Source organism: Tenrec ecaudatus, chromosome 8, assembly GCF_050624435.1.
Source record: "Tenrec ecaudatus isolate mTenEca1 chromosome 8, mTenEca1.hap1, whole genome shotgun sequence".
Taxonomy (NCBI): domain Eukaryota; kingdom Metazoa; phylum Chordata; class Mammalia; order Afrosoricida; family Tenrecidae; genus Tenrec; species Tenrec ecaudatus.
In genome coordinates, this window is record NC_134537.1 from 12,742,069 (window position 1) to 12,762,156 (window position 20,088).

At 40.3% G+C, this 20,088-nt stretch overlaps 1 protein-coding gene across 1 annotated transcript in view; it reads right to left on the reverse strand.

The window, feature by feature from the left end:
• The window catches only part of OXSR1 (oxidative stress responsive kinase 1), a 75,663-nt gene that overhangs the window by 43,387 nt on the left and 12,188 nt on the right, over window positions 1-20,088 (reverse strand). Inside the window, exons 3-4 of the mRNA XM_075556041.1 lie at window positions 15,574-15,682; window positions 5,567-5,708 (exon numbers count right to left, since the gene is read on the reverse strand). Of these exons, the coding sequence (XP_075412156.1) occupies window positions 5,567-5,708; window positions 15,574-15,682 (251 nt within the window). The remainder of the gene's footprint in view (window positions 1-5,566; window positions 5,709-15,573; window positions 15,683-20,088) is intronic.

The window sequence follows — 20,088 nt, forward strand, 5'->3', positions numbered from 1 at the left end:
ACGGACAGCAGAAGCATCGAGCACTTTCAGGGCAGCGGCATGATTCTGCATGCCTCTGTAATGGTGGACACATGAAACATAGATATTTACTAAAACCCATAAAAAGCAACTCACTGCCCATCAAGTCAACCCTAGAGGACAGGACAGGGCAGGCCAGAACTGCCCCTGTGGCCTTCTGAGACTTGAATTCTTTACAGGAGTAGAAAGCCTCTTCTTTCTCCCGCAAAAGCCCATAGGCTTATAAAACACAGTGTGTACTCTGATGTAAACCATGGGCTTTAATCAACAATACACCAATAGCGATTATTTGTAGTAAATGTAACAACACAGGCAGGCACAACGTTGACAATGGGAGAAAAGGGGAAGATTGCTGGGGGTGGGGGTGATGACGTACACCTGACAGCTTCCGATGCATCCTGTTAATTCAGTTCCCATCTCAAAGGAAGCTGACTTATTGGTTAGTTGATATGAAGGGCAAGGAGAACGCCCAAGTTCAACCCATGTTGTCTCTAGTACCATTAAAGTTCAGCCAGGCCTCTTTTTTGATTTGGGGTGGTAGGAGGGATTAAAAAAAAAGCAGTTTTTCCTTAATCACCAGAGGAATTGAGGATTGTGAATCTGACCCGTGGTCCCATGAGCTTTTACGTAAGTTCTGTCAGCTCAATCAGGGCGGTGTGGGTTACACGGTGAGATGTAGAACCCACCAAGTGCTCCTGCAGAGAAGCTGAGGCCGTCTGCGCCACAGAGAGCTCTGCTCCAGGATGACTGACTTGGAGTCTCTGACGGCAGTGGGTTTGGGTTTTGTTTTGGTGTCAGTCATCCTTGCAGGGAGAGGTGTGATCAAACTGCGGGTCTGACACGGAGGCTACTTGCCAACCAGCAAGTCACAGTCTGGACCAGGGTGGGGAACATCTGGCCTGTGGGCTGAGGCTCACGAAGTCATCAATACCAGCTAACACCACATGCACTACCGAAGAGAGCAGTCATATTAGGGTTGAGTTAAATATGTGACCAAATATAGCAGGATTAATTTTTTTTCTTTTAAAAATAATTTTATTGGGGGCTCATACAACTCTTATCACAATCCATACATCCATCCAATGTGTCAAGCACATTTGTACATTTATTGTCCTCATCATTCTCAAAACATTTTCTTTCTACTTGAGCCCTTGGTATCAGCTCATTTTTCCCTTCTCTCATAAACCCTTAATAATTTATAAATTATTATTATTTTGTCATGTCTTACATAGTCCGATGTGTCTCCCTTCACCCATTTTTTCTGTTGTCTGTACCCCAGGGAGGGGGTTATATATAGATCCCTGTGATTGCCCTTTCTACCCCACCTTCCCTCCCTCCTCCCTATATCATCACTCTCACCTGTCCTGGATTCATCTGTCCTGGATTCCCTGTGTTTCCAGTTCCTATCTGTACCAGTGAACATCCGCTGGTCTAGCCAGATTTGTGAGGTAGAATTGGGATCATGAGCAGGCTAATTGTTTAAGATGATAATTTTGTATGGATACATGAAGAGTAGACTGACTCACTGTAAAATGTTGTCTTTTAAAATCACCCAGTTAATCCTAATCCTTCTGCAAGCGGGTAAGCAAACAAAAGCCCTGAAAAACTGATTAAAGATCAGACAACTACTAAATTACAACGCTGAGGTTTCAATGAGTACTGAGAATACTGACCCCAAAAGCAAGGGATTACCCTCTCACTCTCTTCAACAAACAAAGAAACAAAATTGTGATTAGGTTACTCTTACACTAACAGTATTTGAAACAAAACTCAGTATAAAATACAGGTAAAATAAGTCACCTAGACAATCATTCTACTCTGCTAGGGAAAAAAAAAAATCTTTTTTGAGGTGTGTGTGTGTGTTTAAAGTTTCCAAATTCTGCAAAGGAAAATGAACTCTCCTACGAGGATAAAGGAATGCATTTGACTCTAAGCAACAATATATAAACCAGGTACTCTGAAGATATACTATGACGATATTAAAATTTCTTCATCTCAAACTGCATCTAATCCACTGTTTTTGTACCCAGTTAAACTAATGTGTTATTTATTAAACACAAGGGAATATGATCAAAGAGTATATTTTTAGCACTGGCAAGAGGAAAAAATACCCTGGGAAACAGAAGATTCCAACTTTCTGGATGGTCATACCCATAGACACACACCTTGATCATGGTAACTACCGTGACTCATTAGCGCCCTCATCTGATTCCATGCCCATGAGGCAGTCTTCTGAGGGGAGCAAGCCTGCGCTGGAGTCTGCTTGTGTCTCCAGTAAGCCAGCCCCTGGTGGCGCGGTGGGTTATGAGCTGGTTTGGAACCACTAGTCTCTCCACCGGAGGGAGAAAGAGGAGGCTTTCTACTCCTCTCAGGAGTTACACTCCTACCCTGCCCTAAACGGTCCCTGAGTCAGGAAGGACTCAACGGCAGTGAGTCTTCTATAACTGAAGTATTCACATATATACAAATTTGGCATTTTAATTGAGTACATGACCATGAGGAAAAAAAGCAAGATTTCATAGCCTTCTAAGCAGGACACATGACCATTGTGGTTTATGTTTTAACAACTGTGAACAAAAATTTCCAAGTTTTTCTCTCAACACAGGTTTTCTCAATCTTGGCCCTATTGACATTTTGGGTTGGATACTTTTTTGGTGTTGAGAGCTGGCCTATATGTTGTTTAGCAGGACGCAAGCCCAGTCTTCTGTGGTGAGAACCAAAAATGTCTCTCTATATTGCCAAATGTCCTCCAGAAAACCACTAATCGGAAGTGGCATAATATTTCCCCTTTCCCAGCTTCACTGAAATATGGATGTGGTTGTAAGCCACGCTCGACCACAGAAACAGAAGAACTTAAAAGTCGTAGAGCAGGAAAATAAAAGAAGCCTGAGACCTTGACTCTACTAGTTGCCACACTGAACTGATGCCACTTATGTCCAAACTTAGCATTAAGGAAGAAAACCAATCTTCCACAGCCCTGTGCATCAGGAGTCGACAAGCTCCGGCTTCCACGCGGAAACATTTTGCTGCTTGTTTCTGGACAAAGCACAGTTTTGCCCCTCATTTACTAATTGTCTATGACTACTTTCTGCAACGAAGACAAAGTCATGGCCACAGAGAACATGTGGCCCTAAAAACCTAAAACAGATAGTTACTAGCTGCTATTTTACAGAAAAAGTGGTGACCTCTGGTAATTAACAGCAACTAGAATTCACTGATACTTGTGGCACTTTCTACATCACCTCATTTAATCTTCAAGATTACTTTATGAGATAGATACTGTTATCAGTCCCATTTTGCAGATGAGAAAGCCAAGGCAAAGAAACGGTGTCAACCAAGAACACAGGCATAGACAAAAACCAACCCCCCCCAAGCCTGCTCTCTCTGATCAAAGGGGCAGGCAACCAGCAGCATAGCAGAGACCCAGCACAGGAGCTCACCTCCAACTCCCGACCTGCAGTTGCAGACAGGCCCGCTCGGCCTGAACAGCAGCACCAATGAGAAGTAAATGGGGAACTCTATCCCACTCGCACTGCCAGTGTAGCGCAGCAGTGTGTCTGCCAACGCACGACGCCCACTCCTGGCAAAAGGCAACCAAGCCCCGTTCCTTCCACCCCACAGATCATATGACAGGGATGAAGTAGAAGCCCCTGCGGTACCAGAAGGCCCACAGAGGTAGGTCTGGAAAAGCATTCACCACCCCAGCATCCCTCACCTTCCACACTGACTCAGAGGTGTCACTTCACACTGAGATGTGGCCTTAGGAAGTGTTGAGTGGGAGCCCAGGAGGGACAGATGAACAAAGAAGAAGGATCAACACTGCCACCAGGGCTCCAACCATCACATTATTATTGGACCCTAGCCCACAAAAGCAGAGCAGAACCTCCCTACTAGACCCACACAAGAGAACTGCCCGCTGAGTCACCGATTTTAAAGAGGAGCACTAAGAGTCTCCTATCTACAAACGAACCTTCATAGAACCTTTGGAGAAGGTTAAGGTCCTGCCCTGCCAACACCTTCATTTGGGACATCTAGCCACCAAAACAGTGTTAAGACACCCCAAAGACAAGCAAACAAGTCTCCTAAAATAAAATCCAAAATGTCCAGAACATAATGAAAAAAAAAAATCACTCACTATGCCAAGAACCAAAAAACATAAGAAAAGATAGCTAACCGATGCCAACAATGCATATATCTGACAGTGGAATTATCTGACGAGAATGTTAAAGCAGTCATTCTAAAAATGTTTCAATTTATGCAATTATAAATTCTCAAAACCGCTTAAGTAATGAAAGAGAATCTCGGCAAAAAATGCCATTTAACAAATGAAATTACTGAATTGAGAAACTACAAACTTAAATGAGAAAACTAGAAAGAAATTATAGGATGGGTTCGACAGCAGTAAAATTTACTTTATGTGAACAGCACAGAGAAAGCAAGACTTGGGAGTTTTCAAGACACTGTTTCTTTTGAGTCCTTTTGTTATTGTGCCAGAGTTCCAGACCTGGGCCCAAAAGACCTAAAGTTAGCATCATCAGAGGCCCCCAAATAAAAAAGGAGTATGGAGTTTAAAACAAACAAACAAACAAACAAACAAACAAACAAACAAACAAACAAACGTCTTGAAAACTTCCCAAATTTGGTGAAAGACAAAAACCTACAGACACATGAAGCTTCCATAAACTCAATGCAATCATGTGGATGCTGACTTATAGAGACCAAGTCTCAAATGAGAGAAAGCCAAATAAATCCAATTCATGACAATTTATAATTAACCTTCTGAAGACCAAAGAACAAAAAATTCTTGAAAGCAACTAGCGATACCCAACATATATAAGGAATTCAATTCCATTCAACTCAAATAGCAGATTTCCCATCTGAAATCCTAGAGGCCAGAAGTAAGTAGAGCATCTTTCCAGAGCTGAGAGAAAAGAACTATCAATCACAAATTCTATAGGCAGCTGGCAGAAAATGCCCTTCATAAATGAAGGGAAAATAGAGGCATTCTCAGGTGAACACAATCCAAGGAATCATCATTTGGACAACACAGAATCCAGCTCCATCTGAATTCTTGTCATCTGGACTCAGAGTGAAGAGATGTAGGCAGTCACTAAAACCTGAAGGAAGAAATGTTTCATGGCTTTAAAAATATTGTATTAGAATAATTTAATCATTTGGGGTAATGCTCACCATGTATTGCCAAAAAAAAAGAGCTATAGAGATAAAATTACATATAAAGTATTATTTTAAATCTTTTTTAAGCACATAAAGGAAATTGGAAAGCAGTATTCCAGAACATTATCAGTTACTGTTTCCTATTTTATATTTTCTAATTTAACTACAGCATACACTTGTTACTTTTTAAATGTTTATTAGTGGAGCAATAACCTTTACTATAATGCAATGAAACTGGTGACACAAAGAACCATGCTAACTAACCCTCAGAAAATATAATGAATTGTGAAAAAGCCTGGGGAACGGACTCAATGACACGGAATCGCACATTACTGCGGCACTTTATCTCCCAAAGAATCTGGGGCTCACATACCTGTGGATCTGTCCGTTTTTATGCAAGTATTCCAGCCCTTCCAGCACTTCTCTGAGTACGGTAGCAATGGTTGGCTCATCTAGGACTCCACTTTTGTGTTCTCCCTTTGCCACAATGTACTTAATAATATCCAGAACAGATCCTGAAGGCAGAAGAAAGTTTTCCATTAATGCTTAGCCCATTAATATGATTCAGTCATTTTAGATTCGAAACACATGCAAAATACTTCATAAACTGTGCAGGAAAGGGGAAAAGGCATTTGGGAAGGGCAGAAGCTTAAAATTAATAATGTCGATCTAAATCAGAAAGCAGTCTGTTAACACTCCCCAAATAGTGTAACATCAGCATCTCCTTCAGATGCTAATGAAAATTTGGAAGACACGGTAGATGATTTTTAAGCATCTTGGAAGAATCCCTAGGTAAACTATGTCCACTGTAAAGTAATGTAGGCTTCCAACACCAGATGATACAATATTACATGGAGGAAAAAAATTGATTAAAATGAAGATCTAATTCAGGAATAACTACTTGGAAAGTATAGATTATATTTTATATACACTAATTTATAGGCTAAAATTGTTTTTAAGGGTATTAAGTTACAGAGATAAAATAAGGCACAAAAATCTGGAAAGAAAAAAAAATGTGCAGTCCAGATATTATAAACATTTTACATCTCTTGATCTCTTTTCTTCTGCTGTTCGGTGCCATCGAGTCGGTTCCGACTCAGAGCAAGCCTGCGTACAACAGGACACGGTCCAGTCCTGGGCCAGCACCGCACTGCTCTTAGGCTTGAGCCCATTGTTGAAGCCGCTCTGTCAACCCATCTTGTCGAGGGCCTTCCTCTTTTTCGTTGCCCTTCATTTACCAAGCATGATATTCTTTTCCAGGGACTATTCCCTCCTGAAAACATGCCCGAAGCACATGAGGCGGAGTCTCACCAGCCCTGCCTCTAAGCAGCATTCTGGCTGTGCTTCTTCGAAGACGTTCTTTGATCTTTGAGCAGCCCTTGGTACTTCTAATATTCTTCTCCAGCACAATTCAAATACATGGATTCTTCTGTCTTCCGGAGTCAATGTCCAACTTTCACAGTCAGTTGACACAGTTGAAGATATACCATGGCTGGGTCAGGCACACCTTAGCTCTCAAAGTAACATCCTTGCTTTTTATGTCTTGTGTAGATTCACCAAGAGCAATGCATGTGATTTCTTGACCACTGCTTTCCTGAACATGAATTGTGGATCCATGCAAGACAAAATCCTTGGCAACTTCCATCTTTTCTCCATTATCATGAAGTAATCCAGTGGTCCAGTTAGGAGGATTTGGGTTTTCTTTCCATTGAGTTGTCCTCCCCACTGAAGGCTGCAATCTTTCATTATTAGCAGCAAGAGCTTCAAGGCCTCCTCACTATAGCAAGGAAGGCTTCGTCATTTGCATTTCTTCTTAGGATAAGAAATAATTCTCCTACAGATAAGGTGAAGCCTCTGTGCAATAACTAAGATCACATTATGCTGACTACCCAAACTGATGGTTACCATTACAAGATACGTGAGAAATGCATATAGGACGATGACCCATAAAGCTGAGGCAAAATAAAACTCTCCGACATTAGAAATGGCGCCAAGACACATGGAACAGCGGGTGAAGCATGACTAATCCATACGAAAAGAGCAAAATTGGGAGAATTGATAGTCTCAACACCAGTCAAATGATCAAAATATCAATGCGAACACTCAATCAAGAAAACGGACAGAATATATACAAATGGTGAGAAAGTAGTGGGGTTCCACCTGGTCACACTCCACCACCCTCTCTGGCTCATTACTATTTTGTGTCCGCTGAATCGACTAGTCAGTCCCCTCAGGCAAAGAGGCTCTGTAGGAGGAAACTACCCTGCAGTGAAACCCAGGTTTGGCACCAGCAATGACTGGCACTTCCTGGCATGGGCCCTGGCAGTGACTCAGCAATGGCTAATGCTTCCAGGTGAGGTGCTGGTCCTGCTGCTAAGAGCTGGTGCTCTTGAGTGGGGATCTTATCGTCTGTGACAATCTTATCGTCTGTGACTGGAAATCTGGTGCTCCGGACCCACAAGTGGTGCTTGCAGATGAAGAGTCAACAGTGAGTCGGCCACAGCTGCCGCTGTCCAATGGTGAGCTCAGGGCTAAGCTGCACAGTGGACACTCCGAGGCAGGAGTGTCTCATGAATTGGCAACAGCTGGTACTCGAGGTGGACAATCTTGAGGGGAATCTGTCAGATGAAGAGTCTAGTCAACGACAGCCAACACTGCCCAATGAGAAGTGCAGCAGTGTCACAGCTGGTGCGCCCATGCAGCCTGACACTGCAACGGCACAGCCCGAGCTCTTTCCTGATCGTGGTCCTAGCAGTTGCTCCAGGGTAGAGTTGGGGGATGAAGTGGCATAACCAGAACCCTCATTCTTGTAATGGAGAGGTGAAACAATGATTACCAGATTAAAAGATAAAGACTCTTACCAAAGAGAACATACTTTGGAGGTTCTCAAAAGGGGGAGAGCAAACAAGGGGGTGGTGCGGGCAATGGGGTAGACTCTTGGCAGGTGTTGACTTGGCTGAAATGGAAGATGGTGGTCCATGGGGAGGAATGGGGAACACAGATGGGTGGGAGGGTGGACTACTGGAGGAGTTTGATTCATGTTTGAATGGATGAGGCGAAGTTGATGATCTGAAAGGTAAACCCTCACCTAATTTATAACAACAAACTGATTATTAAGGAAAAAAGAATAAGAGCAAGGCCTAGGAAAGCAGAAGCAGCCGATTTCCAGAGCTGCCACAGTGAAATAGGCAAATGTTCCAGGTTCATCAAAATATGTGAAGAAACAGGGAAAAATGGGCCATGCAAAGATTCAAATAAAATGATGGAAACTATTCCTGGGTGTAAACAGTGAACTTGCGAGACAAGGACTATGCAACAACAGTATCCTGAAGGAGCCCAAGGAAAGAATGAACAGAGCACTGAAGGAACTCTTGGACATGGCCCAAGAGAGAGAAATTAGAAAACAGAACTAAACAGAAATGCTGCCGCTAAAAGCTACAATAATGGGGGACAAAAATCACCAGAGAGGCTCAACAGCAAATTTGAACTGGCACAAGACACAAGAAACAATCAGCAAACTTGAAGAGAGGGCCAAGGAGATGGTCAAGTCTGAGGAACAAAGAGGACAAACACTGTATGATCCCACTTATTGAACAGGTAAAAACATGTTGAAGTGGCCAGTGCTTTGTTATATATGTTTTTACTACAGTAAAAAGGAAGTCCGCGGCACAACATAACTCTGACTACATTAAAGGGATTCAATCCGCAGTTCCCGACCAGGCGAGAACCACTGCAGCTATTTACCGGCTTCTTGTGAGACCTTGCCCTGGTGGGTACTTTTGCTTCACACACTTACAAACACACAGAACATAGCACACAGCCAAACACAGAAGACTAAGCACACATTTATTTTGGTTTCCTCTAGAAACTGCAAAAGAAAGGAACATAGGGAAGAAGATAACACAAGAGAGAAGTTAACAATCTTTTTGGAAAGAAAGAAAAAGTATTGACCTAAGTAGAGCGATCTGAACTGCAGTCTTTCTGAGGGGGAGAGGGGCTCAAAATTTGTGGAAAAAGTTCATTAGTTTTTAATAACGTCCCCTTGAATAGGAAGTAAGCTAATTAGAAGATTCAGAACTACAGTCAGCAAGTACCACATAAGCAGGGATGTGCGAGGAAACGGAAGGCTGGAAGCAGGCAAGCGGGTTACAGTCTGCATGGGGTAGGACTCCCAGATCCTTCCCTTTCTCCGGGAGGCCAGTCACTGCATTCCACGGTTCCATCTGTTCACTCACTAGAGACAACGAAGCGGAGAGGGTACAGATTCCAAATAGCTTCTCCTTCCTGGCACCCATTACACCGGGTTTTTCTCCCCGCGTCACAAGATTGTGGGCCAAGTTTAATGGATCGCACACCAATCCTCAAAGCAAAAAGTTTACAGCCAGGGGCCACAAAAAGGTTACAGCCAGTTTTCATTCTGAGAAATCCAGGCGACACTAATTACTGCTTTAAAAAAGGCAATTATTTGTATAAATACAGGCCAAGCTACATGTGGGAAACTTTCAAAAAGAGTTAAAATAAGGAGTATGAAGGGAGAATTTTCTCCTGGGAATTAAAAACGGTCTTTTTAATTTGGCAATGAGTGAAACCTTACTATAGACAGATATGCTTCCACAGTTTCAAGCTGGGGCCTTTGCATGTTGGGCTGATAAAGGCCGTCCGCAGTGAGAAACCACCAGCCACTGCTGGAGCGAGATGGGCCTTTGTACCCCCGTCGAGTGAAAGGCTGCGAAACTCATAGGGGCAGTTACTTCTACCCTGTCGCCAGACCTGTCTTCCCAGGTGCTTCTGGGTGGGTTCAACCTTTCTGCTATAGCTGAGCACGTAATGATTTGTGCCACACAGGGTCTTCCACAAAGACCTTAGAACACACACACACACACACACACACACACACACACGAATAGTTAGCTCTGTGCCTCTGAAGGGCTGGAAGAAGGAACTGGTGTCACGAGCTCTTAAAAGGACTTACAGAGATTTCCTATCAGCCAATGAGTGATCAAGGAGAAAACTAAAATATTGTACATCCTCAATTTAGACTGACAACAAGGCTTATATAGAAGTCGTCTCTTTCCCTGACATAAAAGTTTCTTTTCAATTTCAGTCTCCTTTTAATAATACACTTCTTGTACGTGGAGGGCTCCCTCTGCAGTTAGAGCCTTTGTCCTTGAAAAGGTGCAAACGGAATCCTCGTCTGGTTTGCAAGGGGCAGGGAGCGCTGTTTCTCCCCACTGACTGTGCTAGGTTTTGTGTGCATGGCCTTTAGCATGCTATTCACACGTGTGTACCGGATTTTGTCAAATGCATCAATGGATATGGTCATGGAGTTATTTTAGTTTTACTTCTATGGTGGATTACACCGATTGCTTTTTAAACGTTGAACCATCCTGGCACGCTTTATATGAATCCTACTTGATCATGATGCATTACTTTTTGGATGTTTTGTTGAGTCCTCCTGGGTAAGATTTTATTGAGCATTTAATAAGGAATATTAGTTATTTTTGTGTCACTTTATTCACATTTGTTGTAGTCTTTCATGCCACTGTTTACCTTTTTCATTTCAGTTGGTTTTGTTGTGATCCATTTCCTTTCTTATTTTTGATATTTACATCTTCTCTTCTTGTTTCAAGGAATTTAAAAATCCCATTCCTTATTTCTTCAGTTACCCAGCAGTTTTTAAGCTGGATGCTGTTCAGTTTCCATATCTGAGAAACTGATGTTTTATAATTTATTAGGGCTTGCTTTGAGGCCTAACATATGGTCTGTTGTAGAGGAGGTTCCATGTACATTGTAAACTAATGTATCTTGTGCTGCTGTTGGGTGAGGTGTTCTGTATCTGTCTGTCTAAGAGGTTGACTGATTGTATTGATGTCTTTACTGAATTTCTTTCCCCATTGTTCTGTCTTCCTTCGAGAGTGATACATTGAAGTCCCCTACCACTATTGTAGTAGTGCCCATTTCTGTCTTCATTCACCTTTGTAAGAGTCTGATAAATGTATTTGAAGGGTGTTTCACTTGGTTATGTCTTCTTGTTCAATTATTCGTTTGTTATGTAATACCCTTCTTTGCCTGCTTGATGGATTTTAAGTCTATTTAATCCAAGATTAACACCATCACTCTTCCTTTTTTAAAATTTAATTGCCATTAACTTGTGATATGTATATATACTTTTTACCCTTTGATTTTTAGTCTATTTTTGTCTTTGTATCTAGGGTGCATTTCATGTAAGCAGCATACAGAAGGATTCTGTTTTCTTATCTAATCTGCTACTCTGTGTATTGACTAGTGCATTTAATCCATTATTTACATGTATGAATTTATTGCTGTGTGTGTTTTTCATGGTGTTGTTTTGAATTATCTTTAACAAAGTAACTCACTGTGTTAGAGAATGGATTTAAATTGCATTTTTGTATTTCCTGCTTTTAAGTCGTACAGTTACTTCTTTTTCTCTCAGAAGCTTTCTTTGTTATTTTAATATTTTTTAAAGTTTGCACGGTACTTTGGTGGAAAAAAACAGCAGAAATAGTGATGTGGATCCAAATTGTCCACAATTCCTAAAGATGAATAATAAATCTTCTTGTACTAGTAAATTAGGGGTTTTAGTTAGTAAAATATAAGAATTTGCTGCTATATCATTGTAAAATTAGCATAATATCAACAACATTATGGTTAAACTAAGTTTATAATCATATAATCCTAATGTCTGCCTGGCTAATGGGTTTAAGCTGCTTTTCATTTTGAAATTTAATTAGCTTAAACTTGCTAAATAAAAAATATGCTTCTGCTTTCATTATTTTGGCTGAGGGGGAAAAAAACTAACATCAAACAAGACAACTAAAATATTTCAGTTGACTTTGGCTATTTATATACTTGCTATTTGGCTATTTTAGTTAACTCTGGCTATTTATATACTTGCTATTTGGCTCTTTCAGTTAACTTTTGGCTATTTATATAATTGCTTATTGCTAAGGCCCATCCTCTCCTCTTACCATCTCTGTTTCAGTTCAGATCTCCTGTCAGTCCCCAAGACACATCATACTCCTCAATCCTGCCTTCAGACCCTTTTCTGCAGTGTTCCTGCTATCTGGATAACTACTTCTTTCTTCGCTGTAATTCTGCCTCCATCCCCATTTCACTAGGATATTAGGTCTTAGAAGAAGATCCCCTACTGAGGTAAATCTTTTGAAAATCTACCCCATCCATTCTCTCTCAAAGAGTGAAGGCTCTCCTGTTTCTTCCTTACACAACATCCAGATACTCACTGATAGCACTTTAGAGTTGTACTTGTCCAGCCATTCCATTAATTTAATAATTTAAATAAGTATCTCATGAGTTTCATTATTTACTTATTACTTTTCCCTATATGATTCATTAGAGCAAGGAACCGACAGTTTGATTTTCCAATGCACTGGTAATCAACATGTAGTTGATAGATAGAGACATTTTAATCAAGCTATAAATTCTGATATAATTTCCTATGACATAAAAAAACTTAACTGTGCTCAGTTCTGGTTCAATTCTTTAATTGTGCTTAGTTCTTAGTTAAGACCAGGAGAGATGAAGAATCGTCACATTTAAAAGCTATCCCACCCAGGTATATGTCTGCTTTTTCTATGATCACAACATATACTTGCTTAAAAAATTAAAATGAAAAGAAAGCCATTCTGCTTAGAAGTAGCAGAAGGTGGGCTGCCAAACAGGTAAGGATAAGAAAGGTAAGCACACCCTTTATTCCCACTAATCAGAGACTTTTTCTACAAAACATGAAAAACTCTGGATTATACATTTTTATCAATTACAAATGAAGAAAATTAAGCTATAGGTGATCAAAAATGAAAGATACAGTATTACCTAATATTCCCATATCTGTCCATACTGAAAGACCCATGCTGACCACCATCTTGAAAGGTGGTTGGTGTGAGCAAGGCTTCCAACCAGCATATGAACAAGGCCTGAACCAAAGCAATCCAGCCTCTCCAGTGTGTCACTGATGGGAGTGAACAAAAAGGTGATTCTGGCTACACCGAAAAGCACCACACCGCAGGGGCTTATTTACTAATCATAAGTGTTCAATAATAAATAACCCATCATTTATTATTAACGACTAAAGCTCCTGGGACATCTACTACTTGTCAGCATAGTCGTGGATGCTTTACATATAAATACCTCACCTCCTGCAGTTCTCAGAAATACCCTGAAATGCAGAACGGTATCTTCATTTACAAGACAAGTAAAGCGGGGTCAAGTTGTTGAAATAATTTTGTCTAATGATGTACAAAAAGGGTTCAAATGTTTGTAGAAAAATCTGTTCTTTTAATTCCATTTTTCCTTGAATGTTTTGATGCCCCCATAGAACTTTTAAGAAGGACAGTTGGAAGTTCACTGACAAGCCTATGATTTCTCATTTGCAATCTCTCTGGGGAAGTAAGGTGTTCCATAAATTACTGTGTCAAAATTTCAAGCTAAAAAAAGTCTTTTTCCTGGAATCCTACCTTCGAACCTGGAGAAAGGCGTATTCTCCCACAAAGTAAATATCCAAAAGCACACCAAGAAGCACAGTGCGGACCAAACCCGTGGCCTCATCACTCACCACTTCTGCCAATTTTGCCATATATTTCAAACCCCGGCTTTGCCAAAATGACTAGCTCACCAATTACATAATATGGGCCCCAGGAAAATAGCAAAATGTTCAATCTATACATGCCCAGGCCCCACTGTTTGTAACCAGCAATAATTACATTTTATTTTAAGGACTAAAGTACAAATAAACAATTACCGTATGTTATAATCAGGGATCAAGATTTTTATGTAAAAGAAAAGATTCCGATATAATACTAAAGAAGTGTGTTTTAAAGTCAAGGTGTTAAATTTGATGGAAATAATGTCAAATCATGATTTTTTAAAACACACTCTATTTCTAAGCTCCACCAACTAAGGAAAATCTAGACGTAGTAACAGCAAGCACTCCCAGCCACTCAAGTAATGCTTTCTAAATGCCTCGGCACAGTGAACACCAGCAGAAATGCTCCGAGCATTGGCAGATTCTGGTCTAGGATAAGAAATCTAAGAGAAAGCCTAAGAAATCTTAATCTAAAAAAGCAACAAAGAAATCAATGATTGATGGTTTATATAAAAAAGACTCGTGAGTGCCAGAATGGATCCCAATGACAAAATTTTGGACAACTTCAGCATAAAAAATAGGGTATAGTGGACTGAAAGATAGTGAATATATAAAAATCCATGAATTCATGATATTAAAAAGAAAGTTCTATCCAATGAGAAAAGCGGGAAGGAGAGGCAGCGACCTTTCATTTGTAACTACTGGAAATCACTATTAGACCAACTCTTTAATCTAAAAATTGATTGTTAAAAAAATCACATATTTATATTGTCTTTTTCAATAGGAACTACAATACAGATTAATCAAAGTGGTTCAGTGGATAAGTTAAAGTTTATCTTCACAGAATGTCAGTTTACAAATGTAAAATAAATGTTGAGGTAAGAAAAAAGAAATCACCATTTACAACTCCTAATAAAATAATTGATTCAAACAAGGATTTTTAATTGCTGCTAAAGTAATGGGATAAAAGACTGATTAGGAATCTGATACAATGTAAAATATCATCTCACAGGTTACTTGTTAGTTGCAAAGAGAGAAAATCTCAATGGAGTGGTGACAGTGATAATCTTAATTAAATCAGCATCACTTTAAAGCCAGAGCCAGATGCCAAATGCCTCCAGATGGGATGCAAGAAGGGCATGCACAGCATCACCTACAAAGTACTCCATCCAAAACCTTCTGACTTGAATCTAAACAAGACCTGCTTTTCAATTTGTAAGAAACAGAAGAAAGTAGAATCCAGTCAAATATCACAAAAAGGAAATAAGCAGATAAATATTCTAAACATTCTAAAAAAGTTAACTGGACCAAGTCCTTCAACAAGTCTATGTCATGGACGGCAGGAAAGGGGAGAGAATCAATTTGGATGAAGAGAGATTTAATGACACCTTAAAGCAATGTGTGGAACTGCATCAGCTCATAGACCAGCTTCTTTAACCATTTATCATCAAGTTAACTTCAACTTGTGGCAACCCCATGCCAATCAAAATGTGCCCCTACGGTTTGCAATGACTGGTTTTGGGGGAAGTCAATTGCCAGACCTTTCCTTCAAAGTTATCTCTGGGTAGACTGAAACCACCCAATTGTCTATTAGCGTTCGAACATATTAATGTTTGTGTCATCCAGGGACCCTAAGCATCTTTAGCAGATGCTGTTTTCTCTGTATTTCCTCAAATATAAAACATCCATAAAAACCAAGGCAGGACAGGAAAATTAGGAAACTTTCTATGGATGTCAACATCTTATTGTTCTCTACTTACCTCCACTTAGCAGCTTCATGACTAGCCAGAGCTCATCTTTTACCACAAAAGATGTATAGTAAGACACAATATTAGGATGGTGACATTGACTCATGGCTTGAATTTCTTTCTACAAAGAAAAAGAGAAAAGCATAATTCACCATATGCAACCTGGAAACAAACATTCCAAGCTGGCAAACCCAGATTTGACGTTTCAATATCATTTCACCGCCTTTCTGGGACCTTCATGGCCCTCGCTTTTAAAAAAAGAGTCAAAAGAAAATAAATTAAGTAAAAAGCCATTCCCGTGCCTCAGACCATTCTGAAGCTACTCTCCCACTCAGTAAGTACACTAGTGATCTTGGAAAGTGGAAACACACCAAGGCATAGGACAAGAGGCCTCCACTGGGACACTTATTTTTTACTTGAATATACTTTTGAAGAGCTGTCTTGGGAAATCTGGTGTTAGAGGTTAATAAACAGCAGGTGTTTTTTGCTTTCTTGTTTGCTTATCTTTTGAAAATTCTAGACGTGCAACACAGTAGTAATGTATCTCATCGTTGTGAGATGATTAAACAATTCTGAAGCAAAACATTCTGAAAGAGATTTGAATGATTTGACAACGTCTGAAACAAAACCCAGAATGGGACCTGAGCCAAAGCCTAAACTACTCTATCTCAGTGATGAATCTAAATTAGATTGGGTGTGACCATATGTGCTAGGTGTGATTCGGGCCTTGTTTACTCTCAAACGAGCCTACTCCAAGATCCAGTCACTGTAAACGTCAACTAGTCCGGGACACTTATCCCTGTGGTTTTCCCTCTTCAAAGACACTTTGTCCATTGCATTTGCCGAGCTGCTTCCTAGCCTTCCTTCTCTTCTCAGCCTAAACACCACTTGCTTCCAGTTTCTCAAGGTGAATTAGGTGCTTGTGCTTTCAGCCTCCAGGTACCCTATGTATCTCCTCTTTTCACAGCCCATGAACAGGGCCATACCCGCGTACTTTATCTGAATCTCCACTAGACTGAGAATTCCAAGAAGGCAAGTAATTAAATGTGGATTCATAATTACTGTGAAACTTATTATACTTTACAGTTATTGCCTTATTTTCTGCTGTTTCCTAAAATTGTATGTTCAAAAACTATTTGTTCAAAGAATGAAATCCTACAGCTTCTTAGTCATGTACTTGTCCTATGCCTTGAGTGGGTGAATTTGTTTAAGAAGAGTAATTGTATGAAAGATTCTGTAATCTCTGATTCATAGAGCTAAATAAATGCTAAGTAAATTCACCAAGTGAAATAAATGCTTTCCTCATCTTCTGTAAAGTAAATTGTTTTATGGCAAGGACCTTGTCTTGTGTGTGGCAGCAAGCCCAAAGTCACCAGCATAATCTTCTGCACTACAAGCTAAGTAAACATGAAGGAAAGAGAAGCAGGAACTACAGTAAGTGCCTGCCTGTAGACACCGTGATATAGAATGTGAAGAAATAAGATATTTACACATAAGAGGAAATACATAGGACAGGATGTATGTGGCACTGCTGGGGAAGCACAGGACCACTGACCCCAAAGTCAGTGGTTCAAACCCACAAGGAGAAAAATGAGGCTTTCTGCTCCTGTAAACACTTACAGAGCTGAGAATTTCATATAGGGTAACTATGAGCCAGAATCAACTAGATGGCAGGTTTATTGATGTTTGTTTCTCATACATGTCAGAGGAGTATTAAGGATACTGAATGCTATGACAGTCCATAGGGAAAAATAATGAGGTAGCCAAGCAGGATGTAATTAGATTCTGCAAAGGAGGTGGGAACTAGATTTAGCTTTTCACAATGTAGAGAAATTTCAGTGGCTTAGAGAAGTGTGAATTCAGGGAGCAAGCTCTAGAGAAAGATTCTCTCTGACCACTATGGGACAAGGTCCTTGTCCCTTTTCAGCTTCTATACCTAGAAGACTCTACTTATGTATGCCTACTTTATCTGCATTTTTATATATCTCAAAAGAGACTGAAGTAAAGTTCACCCCGCCTCCCTGACTTAACATTCCAAAAGGGGATTAAACCACATGTATGTTGCTGTCTGTGTAGGAGTGAGTTGATTCAACTCATAGCAATCCTAGAGAGGTCTGCCTTCCATAGCTTGTTATCTCAATGAGATCAGATTGCTAAGTCTATCTTTCTTTTAAGCTGCTGGTGGGTTTGAAACACCAACCTTTGGGTCAGCACCTGAGCGCTTAAGTAATGCAGGGCTTTTTCACAGGAACAGGGACAGGGGTTAGGACTTATAATATATATTTGTAAGGGCGAGGAAGCAATTCAACCCATAGTCATTTGCAGCCATCAATGGATCATTAATAAATTGAGTCATGTAAAAAAAAAAAGACTACATTCCACATCTCATTATCTTTTCATTCCACTTTTCCCACAAACTTTTTACAGCCTTATGAAGAATTTTTAAAATGAAAAACATTCTTCCAGTTAATATGTTTGAATATATGCACATATGTTATATATGTCATACTTTTTGCTTTGTATAATCAGTCACTATCAGAAAGTTTTAAAGTCATTGATCTGGATGACAACATTAATTCCTGAAAACTGTCAGGAATTAATACACAAGAACAGCCGTAATAAAAGAGATGGACAATAATGAGTATTGGCAAGGAAGAAAAAAAACTAAAACCCTCATCCACTGTTGGTAGGATGGTAAAATAGCACAACCCTTGGACGGCAACTTGGGAGTTTCTCAGAAAGTTGTACATAGGACTTATCACATGGACCCAGCAAGTCCCTTCCTGGGAATCCAGCTCCAACCCCTCAGTGCCAGCGCGCCAGTCCCCACCCACAGCAGCCCTGTAGAACATCCAACTGGAACCCTAACTCCTTATGGGAGTAGAAAGCCTCCTCTTTCTCTCTCGGAGTAGCTGGTGGTTTCAAACTGCTGACCTTCTGGTTAGCAGCCCCACGAGTGGCCCATTACAACACTAGGGCTTTGGTATATACCTACGCGAAATGAAAACATGGATACACACCCAAATGTGTACACGATGTTCATAGAAACATTATTTGTCAGAGTCAAAAAGGAGAAACAATCCAAATATTTATCAACTGATAAATGGACAAACAAAATGTAATATATGTGTATAATGCATTATCATTTGGCAATAAAAATAATGACAGAAAGTACAATATGGCTAATATGATGCTTAGTAGAAGCCAGTCAAAACCAATTACTTTCCACTCACAGCCAATCTTTAGAGACGGAACACTCAGTGGTCTGCTAAGGTTGAGAAAGGAAGCACATGAAGGGGCAGGAAGTTTCTCTGGGCAGTGATGAAGTCTTGTGGAATTAGACAGTGGTGATGGTCGCACAACTGCCGCCATGCTAAAACCACCAGAGTATATATTTTAAAGAGGTGGCGTTTGTGGTATTTAAACCCTCAACAACACTTCTCATTTCCAGTCTCGCGGCCACCCCGCCGCCTGTCCAAGAAAACCCTGATTTGTTTACTCAGTATTTCCTTTTTATGAGCTCTTTGCTGTTCTTTCCTGGTTCTGAAGACCTGCCAGCAGGATCACCCTGAAGCCGGTCCAAAGCTAAGCCACAAACGTCTCACAAAGCCTTCTATCATCTCAAGTAGATGCGCTCTTCCTCTCACTCCCACAGGGTCTGAGAGCTCCCTTGAGGCACTCCAAGGCTCACTATTCCCCTCCGAGTCTGTCTAATGAATCAGGGGAGAGAACACGTTCAAAATCCTGCACATGCACGTCTTTCTGATAGGAGAGACCTGTCAGCAGATCTCTGCAGATAAATGTCGTAAGATTTGATAGCTGACTTTCCTATTCTACAGAGGAAAGGTTGCCAAACAACTTTTTAAAAAACATTTTTGACGAGAAAGGAAGGATACACTGTCCTTCACTAGTAACGGCCATACACAGACACATCTAATCCCAGCTTACATCAGCAGTCTTTGGAGAGCCCAGACCTCCTATCCGCATTATAATCAAGACAACTTTAAAAATAAATTTTAAAGTCACATCAAAAGTTTAGTATGATCTAATATTTGTGTATATAAACTACAGGGGCTTTATCTCTCAGAAATAGACCTTTTGGCATTGGGATTTCCGTGCTTTATAGACCGAGCTCTGATATCACAACCACCACAAATAAATTTGGGATTCTTTATAGCCCTGATGGCTCTTTGAGGTGGAATCATATTATTGTCCTAAACTTGACTTATTACGAGTCACTTTCCCCTTCACTTATTTGCCATACTGTACATACCACGCAATATATCCTTATGTTTATAATGTAAAGCTTGTTGATACATATGGAAAAACATGAGGGTTAAACATTTTTGTTTTTTTTCCCCCTTGAATAAGCTACCGTATGCACTCGAGTAGAAGCAAGTTTTTCAGCACATTTTTATGCTGAAAAAGCCCCCAGTTTTTGGTGGTAAAATTAGGTGCCTCAGCTTACACTTGAGTATATATGGGATATTAAATCAGCAATCCTTTAAAACAAAATTTTATTTCCAA